The sequence below is a fragment of the Hevea brasiliensis genome, chromosome 4 (assembly GCF_030052815.1).
Source record: "Hevea brasiliensis isolate MT/VB/25A 57/8 chromosome 4, ASM3005281v1, whole genome shotgun sequence".
Classification (NCBI taxonomy): Eukaryota; Viridiplantae; Streptophyta; class Magnoliopsida; order Malpighiales; family Euphorbiaceae; genus Hevea; species Hevea brasiliensis.
Window position 1 is genome coordinate 16,615,093 of NC_079496.1, and position 13,923 is coordinate 16,629,015.

A 13,923-nucleotide genomic window follows, 5' to 3' on the forward strand; every position below is an offset into this window, starting at 1 on the left:
TTAATGCCCTTCAAGCTACTGAACAGAGAAGATCTTTGAGACTAGAAGATCAAACTGAGAATGCATTTGTCATGAAGAACAAAGGGAAAATTATAAAAAAACTAATCATCTAGAAAAGTTTTGCTGGTATAAACCTGGCATTCAGTGCATATCTTGTAAAAAATTTGGACATGTTGAGAGAGTTTGCAAATCAAAAGCAACTCAAGAGGAACAACAAGCACAAGTTGCAGAGAACCAAGAGCAGGAAGAGGGAAAATTGTTTGTTGCAACATGTTATGGAGCTACTACCAGTAGTGATTCTTGGCTTATTGATAGTGCATGCACACATCATATGACCTCAAAAGTTGATTTATTCAAGAAGCTTGACAGATTATTTAGTTCGAGAGTTAAAATTGGAAGTGGAGAATTTCTAGAAGTCAGAGGGAGAGGTGAAATTGTAGTGGGAACTTCAACTGGTATCAAACTCATCTCTGAGGTTTTGTATGTACTTGGTTTAGATCAAAATCTATTAAGTGTGGGTCAAATACTTAAAAAGCATTATTCATTATTGTTTAAAGATATGACTTGCACTATAATGGATCCTGCTAGAACTGAATTAATGTCAATAAAAATGAAAGATAGAAGTTTTTCCTTGAAGTGGAATAAGTTAGATGCTCATGCATTTTCTGGTGTTGTTGATGAATCCTCACTTTGGCATAGGAGATTTGGTCACTGAAATTTCCAGTCACTTAAACACATGCATAATAAAGGTTTAGTTCATTATTTACCTTTTACGCAAGATCAAGTTAGAGTTTGTGGTGTATGTCAGTTTGGTAAGCAAACAAGAATGGCTTTTCCTATAAATCAGTCGTGGAGAGCTACTGAAAAGTTGCCGCTTATTCACAGTGATGTTTGTGGTCCCATGAGTTCTCCTTCACTCAATGGGAGCAAGTACTTTGGCTTTTCATTGATGATTTTTCAAGGTTTTGCTGGGTGTATTTTATACAATAGAAATTAGAAGTTTTGAATATCTTTCAGAAATTCAAGGCTATGGTTGAAAATCAAAGCAATTTCAAGATTAAAGCTCTTAGAACAGATAATGGGACTGAATACTGCAATAGAGGGCTTACAAAGTTGTGTGAAGATGCAGGAATTCAACATCAATTTACAGTCAGTTACACACCATAGCAAAATGGAGTGAGTGAGAGAAAAAATAGAACTATTATGGAGATGTCTAGATGCCTTTTGTTTGAGAAGAAGCTGCTAAAGAAATTTTGGACAGAAGCAGTAAACACATCAGTTTACCTTCTTAACAGACTTCTAACAAAAGCATTGAGAGTTAAGACTCCTTTTGAAGCTTGGTTTGGGGTAAAACTATCTGTTGAACATTTAAAAGTATTTGGAAGCATATACTATGCTCACATTCCAGCAGTAAAAAGGGATAAGTTGGATTACAAGTCTCAAGTTAGAATCTTTTTAGGTTATAACAGTAATGAAAAAGGTTACAGAGTGTTCAATCCTCAAACACAAAAGGTGATGATTAGTAGAGATTTAAAAATTGATGAGGAAGCATATTGGGATTGGGAGAAATTATAAGTAGAGCCTTTGAATAACAATTCAATTCAAAAGGACATTCCTCAAGAACAAGAAATAACAGAAGCACAACAAGAAGCTAAGTCTAATAGTGACACAGATTCAGAATTTATAGTGAGGGGCACTAGATCCTTAGAGGATGTTTATGAGAGATGTAACACGATTTCTTGAGCTAACAAGTCTTGAAGCAGCAATGAAATCATCAAGTTGGATGAATGCAATGCAGGAGGAGCTGAGGATGATTCACAAGAATGAAACTTGGAAATTGGTTGATAAGCTACTGAATAAAAAAGTAATTGGAGTGAAGTGGGTTTATAGGATGAAACTAAACCCCGATGGTTCTATAAACAAACACAAGGCCAGGTTAGTTGTGAAAGGATATTCACAGCAATTTGGTATTGACTACATAGATACCTTTGCACCAGTTGCAAGGTATGATATAATAAGGCTTCTCATTGCCTTAGCAGCTCAGAAAAATTGGAGAATTTATTAGCTAGAGGAGATATTTGCGAGAGGAGATATTTGCGAGAGGCTACTAGTTAAATAAGCATTTTTGAATGGTTATTTGCGAGAGGAGATATTTGTGGAACAGCTTCCTGGTTTCACAGTAAAGGGAAAAGAAGATACTCAAGAAAGCTTTATATGGATTAAAATAGGCCCCTAGAGCTTGGTATAGCAAAAGCGGGTGATGCCACATTGCATGTGAAGATTGAAAATGGTGAAACACTACTAGTGTCATTGTATGTTGATGATCTTCTAATCACTGGTAATAATATTGATCTTATAAATCACTTCAAGAAGGAGATGCAATCTAAGTTTGAGATGACTAATCTTGGGAAAATGACTTTTTTTCTTGGTTTGGAAGTTCATCAAACGAACCAAGGAACATTTATATGTCAAGAAAAATATGCAAGGGAAATTCTGAAGAAGTTTGAGATGGAAAATTGCAACAGCATTGATACTCCTACACCTCAAAATGAAAAATTGAGCAAAGAAGATGGTTCTGAGAAGATAGATTCTGGAATTTACAGAAGTGTGATTGGCTGTTTATTTTATCTCACTGCATCCAGACCTGATATCATGTATCCAACAAGCTTATTATCAAGATTCATGCATGAACCAAGCCAAAATCACTTCAAAGCTGCAAAAAGGGTTCTCAGGTATGTGAAAGGAACCATTGATCTTGGAATTTGGTTCAAAAGTGGCATGGAGGTAAAGCTAGTTGGCTATGCAGATAGTGATTGGGGTGGCTCAATTGATGACATGAAAAGCACTTCAGGTTTTGTGTTCTCTATTGGCTCAGGAGTCATCAGTTGGAGCTCAAGGAAATAAGATGTTGTGGCTCAATCCATTGCTGAAGCAAAATATATTTCTGCTGCTGCTGCTATGAATCAAGCAATTTGGTTCAGAAAAATTATGAAGAATTTTAAGCATGATCAAGAAGAGGCTACTATCATTTTTTGTGATAATCAATCAGCTGTAGCAATGGCTAAGAATCCTGTCTTTCATGGGAAAACCAAGCATATTAAGATTAAATACCACTTCATCAGAGAAGCAGAAAAAGATGAAGAAGTCAAGCTAGTTCATTGTGGTTCAAAAGCTCAAATTGCAGATGTTTTGACAAAGGGCTTGTCCAAAGCAAGATTTGAAACATTGAGGAGCAGCCTTGGTGTTTCCAGAAAAAATGCCAAGGAGGAGTGATGATAGTTATGACATTATTGCTATCACATTATGCAGAAATTGTATCATTTTAATCAATGTACTTTGCCTAATTTTTTGGTTTTGAAAGTATGGCTAAGTATGGCCAAGTATGGCTCTCTGTTTTTTAGGTAGAAAAGCTGATGTAAACAGTAATTAGAGATGTGATGGTTGATGCACCTTTTGTAATGCTATATATGCATATGCATTAAAGGAATGAAATAAGTTTTTTCTCCACTTCTTTATCTGAAACAACCTACAATTATTCTTAGCCTTGAATCTTAGTGAAGGTAGAGGAGTCCACGAGCAATCCCATTTATAATGTGGTAGCGCATCGGCCATTCTATTAGTCTTCTTTGTGTTTGATTTGTCCAATATTGTGTGCAAGTCAATCCACTCTGGATACTCCGTTGCTGAATGTAAATTAAATTAAAAGAAAAAATATGGGGTAATGCAAATGAAATGATTCACAATGTTCATGAAATAACCAAAGGTTGCACTTAATGCTTGATGATTTGCAATAAGAACAAATTGATGTGGTGCCACATGTGGCATGAAAGCAAAGAAACTCCTTCCCTTGCAAGCCATTTTGAAATGGGCTTTAAAGGAAAATTCACATGGTGAAAATTAAGGTACTTATGGATGTTCCTTTTCTCTTGATCAATGTGTTGCCAATTGATTTTGCTTCCAAAATATGTCTTTAGGTCTTTGATCAACTCATTACTGTAATGTAGTCGGTTTATGGGTTTGTTTGATAACAACAGGGAAGAGTACTGACCAAAAGTAAATTTACATATGAACTTCTGGAAGACTCATACAAAAAATATAGAAATCCAAGCGTTTGTTAGGAATGAAATCATAGATCAATTGATTTTCTTCTTCTTGAATGTAGCAATATCCTGGAAGCTTCACTATATTTCGGTGCTGAAGTTTTTCTATGTACATGACTTCATTCTTGAACTCATCAAGTCCTTATCTTGAATTCTTTAAAAGCCTCTTCACAGCAATTTCTTGTCCATCTTTGAACATTCCCTGTAAATAGCATTTCGATCAAATAATAAGCAAAGCACACTTCTATCAGTGAAAGTTGACATTTGAGTTTGATGCAGTTTACAAAATTTCATCTATTTAAAATATAAAGTTCCAACATTTGCTAAATGTGCTATTGTAAAATGCAATAGAAAAGAATAACAAGGAAGCTAATTAACAAAATGGAGCTTCAATTGTAGAAATATGAAATTGTCAAGTATAGGCATGACCAGGAAATAAATGACTGCTTCTCGTAAAATGACAATGATTCTATGTCTGTTGACTGTTTCTCAAAATTAGGAAGGCATTTTTCACATACACATCTCCATAGAGCTTAAGTCATCCCACTTGCAAGAGGCAGTCAATTTTTGAGTACATAGTGCTGAGAAGAAATAAGAAATCTTTTAGAAATGCCTATATATACCATTGCAAATGCTCAATCTTAGTCTTTTTGTTTTTCCCCATAAATCATGATGTAAGATACAAAAAAAATTGCAATCTAATTAAAATTTCTATGCAAATTTGGTGTTTAGAGCCATTTTAACACATATGAAATGGTTACCTTATAGATAGGTCCAAAGCCACCCTCTCCAAGTTTATTGTTGATTGAGAAGTTGTTAGTTGCTTCAACTATTGTAGCAAAGTCAAATTCTGGCAACTGTAGATCTTTCTTCTGGTTATTAATGTAAGAGAATTTTCCTGAATCCCCTGTTCAATAAATAACTTCAATTGCACTAGTTATCAAAGAATGTGAATAGAAAAACATGCACGAGTTGTGTGTTTAATTACCTCGTTTCTTTAATTTCTTTTTTTTGCATATGAAAATGCTCAAACAGAAAAGTAGGAGAAGCATTCCTGTCAATGATATGGTCATTACTATTTTCTTCTTATTGGAGCCCAATTGACCTGCAGCAGAAGCGGGTAAAAAGCATGAATTCCAAATTCATGAGATCGATTAGGGGACTGAGATGGGTTTTGCTTTTGCAGCTAATTATTGAAACAGAGTTAAGCTTTTTGCTTCATCTGGTTTATTGTTTTATTTGCTTTCAGCTTTTAGTTGGTTTTTTGTTTGCCTGATGCAGTGTAGCAGCACATTTTCTTTTTTCTATGCACTATCATTTTAAAATATTTAAGAAGTATAATTTACTTGTGAATTTCAAAGGAGCAGAGCAAAGTTATGGTCGTTTTAGTTACTATAATCTTGTAGCGTGTTGCTGTTTGTGTTTCTTAGCCGCATTTTCATACCTGTTTCAGAAGAAGCCATCCAGATGTAAATGTCTTTTCCATTCTCTGCTAACTGCTTCATGTCAATCAGTTCACCAAACCAGAGTGCGCATTCACTTGCTCTTATATCTGAATTAGTATATGCCATTGATGCATGAGTCTGCAAGTACAAGGGCCGTATCAAAATAAAGTGATAAATAAAGTATTGTTCCCATGAGGAATTGTGTTTGAGTACTAGACTATGGTTGCTTCGATTATATAGACTAATGGCAATTTATAAGAATTAATTAACTATTATTTTTGTGGCTTGAATTTTGGATATATTTTTTTATGGACTTGAATTGTGATCCGATCCGAAAGCTTCGCGCTGCGACCCGATTGGGATAAAAAGTGAGATCTGTGGTGGTAGCGAAAGGCACGGGCTGATAGGCCCGGGCCCGAAGCCCACCACTGATCTCCTTGGGGGTGCGGGGGCGTTGGACCAGTGTAAATATTGTAATATTCTACCATTTGTGGTAGAGTTGTGAGATATTTGGGAAACACATTGGGTTAGAGTTTGAGAGTTTTGATTGATTGTATCTTGTTTTTTTCATCATAGTGAAACTTTTTCTCTTGTCTTGCCTATGGATGTAGACCTTACGGTTGAACCACGTTAAATCTTGTGTTATTCTTCTTCTATTTTCAATACTATGTGATTGTGCGATTAATGTGTGTGCCTTAGATTTGCGTGCTTTTTATAACAAACTAGTATCAGAGCTTTGTGCACAAAACCTAGGGTTTACAGATGGCGTTGTCTTCAATAAAGTATGAGATGGAGAAGTTTGATGGTGGATCGAGTTTCAGTCTGTGGAAGATTAAAATTAAATCTTCCTTGATCCTACAAGGTCTACGGAAGGCAATCGAGGATAACTTTCCAGAAGGCATAAAAGAGGCGGAGAAGGCTGATCTAAAGGAGAGAGCTTTGAGTGCAATTTTCATGAGTGTAACTGATAATGTCCTACGCGAGATTGCTAGTGAAAGCTCAGTATCTGCGACATGGAAGAAATTAGAGGAGTTGTACTCTGCCAAATCGCTGACCAACAGTCTGTATATGAAGAAAAGGCTTTACAATCTAAGAATGAGCGAAGGTACGCCCATTAAAGAACATCTGGATGAATTCAATTCAATCATTATGGATCTTAAGAATATTGATATTGAGATTGATAGTGAGGATCAGGCCCTTATTGTGTTTTGTTCTTTGCCACCCTCCTATGAAACTTTTATTGATACTCTATTGCATGGGAAAGACAGTATTTCACTAGACAATGTTAGTATTTCTCTAAAATTGAAGGAGTTGAAAAAGAAATTTCTAGATAATAGAGAAAGATTTGAGGAGACAGGTTTGGTGAGCAGAGGAAGAACACATTCAAGGGAGGGTTCTTCCAGTAGGAAGAAATCTAAGGCTAGATCTAAGTGAAGAATGAAAATGGCCAACTATTTTGAGTGCAGAGAGCAAGGTCACTACAGGAGAGACTGCCCCAAGTTGAAAAATAAAAAGGGAAAGCAACCAAAAAGTTCTGCGAATGTGGTTGATAGTTTATTGATTCTGATGGTGATGACAGTGCTGGAGAAATTTTATCGTGAGTTCAGGTCATGGATAAAATTCTTGGATTCTTGATACTGGTGCTACTTATAACATCTGTCCACACAAAATCTAGTTTGTCACTTACAAATAAATAAGTGGCAAGGTGTTTCTGGGCAATGATCGTGCATTATCTGTTGAAGGAATTGGTAACATCAGATTGAAGATATTTGATGGCGTTGTCAGAACTATAGAGTGTTGGCATGTTCCAGGACTAAAGAGGAACTTGATTTCTCTTGGGACACTTAACTCCCATGGATTCAGATACCATGCAGAAAATGGAGTTCTCAAAGTGTGCAAGGGCTCTATGGTACTCATGAAGAGTAGTTTGGTTTCAGGATTGTATTTTCTTCAAGGCAGTATAGTTTCAGGGGAAGCTATAGTAGCATCCGAAAGCAATAATCAGAATCAGACTCAATTGTGACATATGCATCTTGGTCATATGAGTGAAAGAGGATTATCTATGTTAAGCAAGAGAGATTTATTGGACGGGTAGAAAAAAGAATCTATGGACTTTTGTAAACACTGTGTGTTTAGCAAATAGACCAGGGTGAAGTTCGATAAAAAGGCAGTGCGCAAGACCAGAGGAATGGTGGATTACATCCACTCAGATCTATGGGGTCCTAACAGAATTCCTTCCAAGAGCGGTGCCAGGTACTTCATGACCTTGATTAATGATTACTCTCGAATGGTGTGGATGTATTTTCTGAAAACAAAAGATGAGGGATTTTCAACCTTTATAAAGTGAAAGACAATGATTGAGAAGCAGACAGAAAAGAAGGTAAAGCGTCTTAGAACTGATAACGGATTGGAATTTTGTAATCGTGAGTTCGATGCATTCTGCAGCAATGAAGGTATAGTGAGACATCGCACTTGTACAAGGACACCACAATAGAATGGTATTGCAGAACGCATGAACAGAACGCTTTGTGACAAAGCATGAAGCATGCTCTCACATTTAGGATTGGGAAAGGATTTCTAGGCTGAAGTAATTAATACAGCATGTTTCTTGCTTAATAGATCTCCATCTACAACTATTGAGTGCAAAACTCCTTTTGAGATCTGGTTCGGTTCACCTGTTGATTACTCTCAGTTGAGAGTATTTGGTTGCCCTGCTTATGCTTATGTGAGAGATGGTAAGCTTGAGCTGAGGGCAAGAAAATACATATTTCTAGGGTATGCATTTGGAGTGAAAGGCTATAGGTTGTGGTGCAATGATCCAAAATCTCCATGATTAATTATCAGCAAGGATGTGACATTTAATGAGTCTGCTTCATTGGATAATCAGAGGGAGAAGTCAATAGCAGAATTAGATCACAGTGTTAGAGAATAGGTGGAGCTTGATATTGATACTTCAGCAGTTTAGTCCAGTGATTCAGAGGATGAGGTGCAAGATACTGATCAACAAGAGGATGCACCTGAGCAACAGCAACAAGAACCACATATCATTGCAACTGGTAAAGAGAGATGACAAATTAGACCACCGCAGAGATATGCATATGCAGATCTAGTTGCGTTTTCCTTGTTAGTTGCTGAGATAGTTGATGTGCATGAACCTAGCAATTATAGAGAAGCTATTTCTTGTTCAGATACAGATCAGTGGGTTGGTGCTATGAGTAAAGAAATTGTATCTCTTCATAAGAATCAGACTTGGGAGCTTGTAACATTGCCTAAGGGACAAAAAGTAATAGGTTGCAAATGGGTGTTCAAGAAAAAGGAAGGCACTCTAGGGGTTGAAGCACCTCCATATAAGGCACAGTTGGTAGTAAAAGGCTTTACTTAGAGGGAGGGGATTGACTTTAATGAAGTGTTTTCTCCAGTTGTGAAGCATAGTTCTACCAAAGTCTTACTTGCTATGGTTGCTCTTCATGATCTAGAGCTTGAGCAACTAGATTTGAAGATAACATTTTTGCATGGTGAGTTGGATGAGATTATATGAGTCAGCCTGAGGGATTTCTCATTCCAGGTATGGAAAACTGTGTTTGCTTACTTAAGAAATCTTTATATGGTCTAAAATAATCTCCTAGGCAGTGGTACAAAAGATTTGATACATTCATGGTTCGTAATGGCTTTAATCGTAGTTCATATGGCAGTTGTGTGTATCATAAGAAGCTTTCAGATGATTCCTTTGTTTATTTGCTGTTGTATGTGGATGACATGCTTATTACTGCTAAAAGCATGCCACAAATTAACATTATGAAAAAGCAGTTGAGTGATGAGTTTGAGATGAAAGATTTGGGTGCTGCAAAGAAGATATTGAGAATGGAAATTACCAGAGATAGAAGTGTTTGGAAGCTTTTCTTATATCAACAGGCCTATGTTGAGAAAGTGCTTAAGCATTTCAACATGAATAATGCTGAGCTTGTGACTATTTCGTTTGCTGCCAATTTCAAGTTATCTGCAGACATGTCACCCAAAACAAATGAGAAGATGGAGCATATGTCCAGTGTTTCCTATTCGAGTGCTATTGGTAGCATCATGTATGCTATGGTATGCACTCGACCTGGCATTTCACATGCAGTTAATGTTGTGAGTAGATACATAGTGTGTCCTGGGAAAGAGCATTGGCAGGCAGTGAAATGGATTTTGAGGTATTTGAAGGGTACTACAGATGTTAGTCTGACATTTGACAGGGCCAAGATGAGTGATTCAGTTGTTGGCTATGTGGATTCAAATTTTGCAGAGGACTTAGACAAGAGGTGATCTTTGATAGGTTATTTGTTTACTCTTTCTGGAAGTGCTATTAGTTGGAAGGCAACATTGCAAGCTACAGTTGCTTTATCTACCACAGAGGCTGAATATATGGCCTTAGTAGAGGCAGTAAAGGAAGTTTTATAGTTACAAGATTTGAAGGGTGATCTTAGGTTGATACAGAACAAGGCAACAACATTTTGTGATAGCCAGAGTGCAATACATCTTACAAAGAATCAGATGTACCATGAGCGAACTAAGCACATTGATGTCAGATATCACTTCATTTGGGACATTGTATCTTAGGGGACTATAGTTGTGCAAAAAGTCTCTACACATGATAATCCAACAGATATGATGACCAAAGGAGTCCCAGTAAGCAAGTTTAGGCATTGCCTAGACTTTGTTGGTGTTTGTACTGCTCAGTAATGCCCTTTGCGAGGGCATATGGCAAGACAGAGTATTTTTGTGGTTATTTTGTTGATGATAAAGGGAATTCAAGCCAAGGGGAAGAATTGCTATTTTTGTGGCTTGAATTTTGGATATATTTTTTTATGGACCTGAATTATGATCCAACCCAAAAGCTTCGCATTGCGACCCGATTGGGATAAAAAGTGAGATCTGTGGTGGTAACGGAGGGCACTGGTCGATAGGCCCTGGCCCGAAGCCCACCACTAATCTCCTTGGGGGTGCGGGGGCAACGCCCTTGTGGTATGTACTAGTATAAATATTATAATATTCTACCATTTGTGGTAGAGTTGTGAGATATTCGAGAAACACACTGGGTTAGGGTTTGAGAGTTTTGATTGATTGTATCTTGCTCTTTTCATTATAGTGGAACTTTTTCTCTTATTTTGCCCGTAGATGTAGACCTTACAGTTGAACCACGTTAAATCCTGTGTTATTCTTCTTCTATTTTTAATATTATGTGATTATGCGATTTGTGTGTGTGCCGTAGATTTGCGTGCTTGATATAACATTAACTAAATGCAACAATTTAAATGGAAAATAAAGAAAATAGGCAATGGGTAATGTAAATAAAATCTTAATCTAAGCAAAAATTAACTAAATTAATAATAAGCAAGCAAAAACAAAGACTAATTGATAGTAAAAATAATTCTAGACTTGGGGTTTATGAATTAAATATATCAGGATTTGTCATGGGTCATCCAATTTTAAAAGAAAATAGAGTTTGAAAGTGATTGATTCTAAAATCCTTTGATATTTTTTTCAAGCAAACCAAAGAGTATATTTTAAGAAAATCAAATATACTTTCGTACGATATTTGATTAACTTAAAACCCATTAAGTTTTTTAACTAATCAATGAATCCTCTTAAAATCCTAGTTTATTTCTAAATCTAGGCAATTTCAAGTTCTAATCCTTGATTATCTATCAATGATTTTCACCTCTCGATCCTTCAATCAAAGATTAAAAACTAGACCCAATGGGATCCAACATTAGGTAAGTCATAAAAAATATAAGGAAAAGAATAAAAACTCATATTTATATAAATCTAGATAAAACCCAATCCAAATCCACAAATAGATTCAAAACATTACAACCCAACTCTGAAATCTTAGAAAAACTATTATATCATAGTAAAATTTATAAGAGAAAATGATAAAACTAACAAAAGAAACTTAAAAAGAGACTAAGAATAGAAAAATCCAGGGAAAGGAGAGCCTAAAATTCTGAAAAACTGCAGTTGAAAATCACTTAGCAGCAGCTCTCCAGCAGAAATAGCGTCCTCTCTTCTCCTTCTTATTCTTTTCTTGTGTTTCTTAATTTTCGTTGTTCTCCCTTTCTCCTCACTTCTTCTTGTGATAAAAACTAGGAAATTATGCTTTTATATGGTCCCAAAAGTTGCCCTAAAAATGGAAAAGAGCCAAGGAGTGGATAGAAAATGAGGTATAAAAATATCCAGGTCAACAAAGTTGTTCACGTTCTGGACAGTCTGCTTAGGGTACTGCTTACCTTAAGCAACATTTTCAACTATTTTCGACCTCTGCATGCACTGTTTGCATAAGGTTAAGTAGATCCTCAACAAATCTTGGCAGATTTAGGATAAAATGAGTTTTTCTGCTCATGTTTGACTTCTAATTTGACCTGAATTGCACCTTAAGCACTGCTGCTTACCCTAAGCAGGATCTCAAGCAAGACCCTAAGCAAATCTCGGCAAGTTTGTGGATGAAAATGTGAATGTGTTGGATTTAAGTTATGCTTGACTTATGGCTTGCCCCAAGCTTAAGGTTAAGCAACATGACATATCCTAAGCAACATCATTAGCAAAATCTAAGTAAATTTCGGCAAACTTAATCTTCCAAGGCTTGATTTCTTAAACTTTACTCCATGCTTAAGGGGCTTCAAATTTCTTCAAATCACTTCCTAATACACTCATTGACTTTCAATTTGCCACAAAAATCTATTAAAATAACAAAATTACAAAAATCAAATGTAAAGTAACTAAAGTTAACAAATAAACAAATAAGTTAAAATAAAATTTAAAACATAAAATATGCTAAAATATAAGGGTAAAATGGATGCAAAACTATCTTAAAATGTCTATAAGAAATGAGTGCAACAGCAAAGCAAGAACAATTCTTTAAGCAGGCGATCCAGCATTCCTCAAGGTTCAAGCTTGCATTCACTGATGAATTCTGTGTCAGGCAATTTGATGTTGGAATACCTTAATGAATCCATCTCCTTTCTGACAATCTAAAGACATTATCCGAGCACACCCACTTCTCCAATCTGTCTCCCAATTTGTTGGGATAAATCTATTCAAACATCCACATGTTTGACTGTTGCTGAGGCTGCAGATACCATTAACGCCACACAAAGCATAAGCATCACATTTGTCCATTGGTACGACTGAGAAGCCAATCCAATTGCGAGCAAGATCATTCCAGGTAAAGAGCTCCATTTTACCACTTTCATCCAAAACCATCTTTGAGATTACTGATTTGTTAAGAAGCTCGTAAGTGAAGTATTTCTCCCTCTGGTTAGAAATATAAGTGAAGTTATACAAGGTATTTGGTTTCATAATGGGCATCCCACTAAACCCAAGCCCATTCCACATTCCTGATCGAGCTTTCACTGCCATACCTTGTTTCAGAATCACTTGTAATCCACTGCTGTCAATCTCCAACGTAAAGTTTCCTTGGGAAGGATCATCGATGCTTTTCCACGATGAGATGTACAGGTCTATTCCTTCAACTATTCTTCCAATCTTCATTCCTGGTAGAAAGTATTGCCAGGATGATAAAAACTTTGCCACAAAAAATTTTCTGGGTTATGATCATTTTCATGTCTAATAACAAGATTTCCTGAATCCAAGAGCTATGCAACTGGGTTATGCTCTAGCCTTGATGCACTGGAAGACCAAATGATATTGTTGCTCTGGTTGAGAAGAGTGAGAATTCCATCCTCCAATTTTAGAACTCCAGATGAATCAGTGAGTGGGGTTTCTCTATTTGCAACCCATACCACTGAACTGTATATATTTGTGTACCATATTCCCAAGAATCGATACTCTGAATTTTCTGGGCTGAAGAACCCCAATTCAAAGGTCCCACCAGCCGATACAATGGACTCGTCATTTTTAATTGTTTGGCATGCAGATATGCTGTCTATTGCCTCTGGTGTTACGAAGATGGAGGTTAAGAAAGAAGCAAAAAGGTAGAAGAGTAAGGTTTTCCATTGATGCTTTGTGCTTCTCATCATGTTTCTATCAGTTCAGGGACGGACTCAAACCATATAATTCGAATAGGCTCTTCAACTTGAAAACTCTTTGTTGTAGATTTCTATACAGACTATTTTGTTTTTAACTTTCTATATTACAATTAGATGATATCAACTTTGGGCAAACTTGTACCAGCAATAGAAAATGGTGTTTACATTGAGTCGTTTGAATACACACATTCAATTAATAATTAATAACTAACACATCATTCAAATATTAATAGATCACATCACTTGTTAAAATAATAATAATAATAATAATAATAATAATAATAATAATAATAACAAATCACATCACAAATCATGATTTTCTGAATTTGATTGATTAGGTAACAAAATTTTAAT

General features: G+C 36.0%; 1 protein-coding gene across 1 annotated transcript; it reads right to left on the reverse strand.

Annotated features, from left to right (window-relative positions):
* Nucleotides 1-12,499: 12,499 nt before the first annotated feature.
* LOC110636818 (G-type lectin S-receptor-like serine/threonine-protein kinase At4g27290) lies at nt 12,500-13,560 on the reverse strand. The gene is made up of 2 exons (XM_058146251.1): nt 13,212-13,560; nt 12,500-13,074 (listed from the first exon to the last, which is right to left on the reverse strand). Exons 1-2 carry the CDS (start codon nt 13,558-13,560, stop codon nt 12,500-12,502), a joined length of 924 nt encoding a protein of 307 aa, XP_058002234.1.
* Between the last annotated feature and the right edge of the window lie 363 nt (nt 13,561-13,923).

What these genes read in the sequence shown, in the direction of transcription:
- LOC110636818 (XM_058146251.1), bottom strand. Translation starts at nt 13,560, where the DNA reads ATGATGAGAAGCACAAAGCATCAATGGAAAACCTTACTCTTCTACCTT. An exon ending in CAATATCATTTGGTCTTCCA is followed by an intron (nt 13,075 to 13,211) that starts GTGCATCAAGGC and finishes ACTTTCTACCAG; the next exon opens with GAATGAAGATTGGAAGAATA.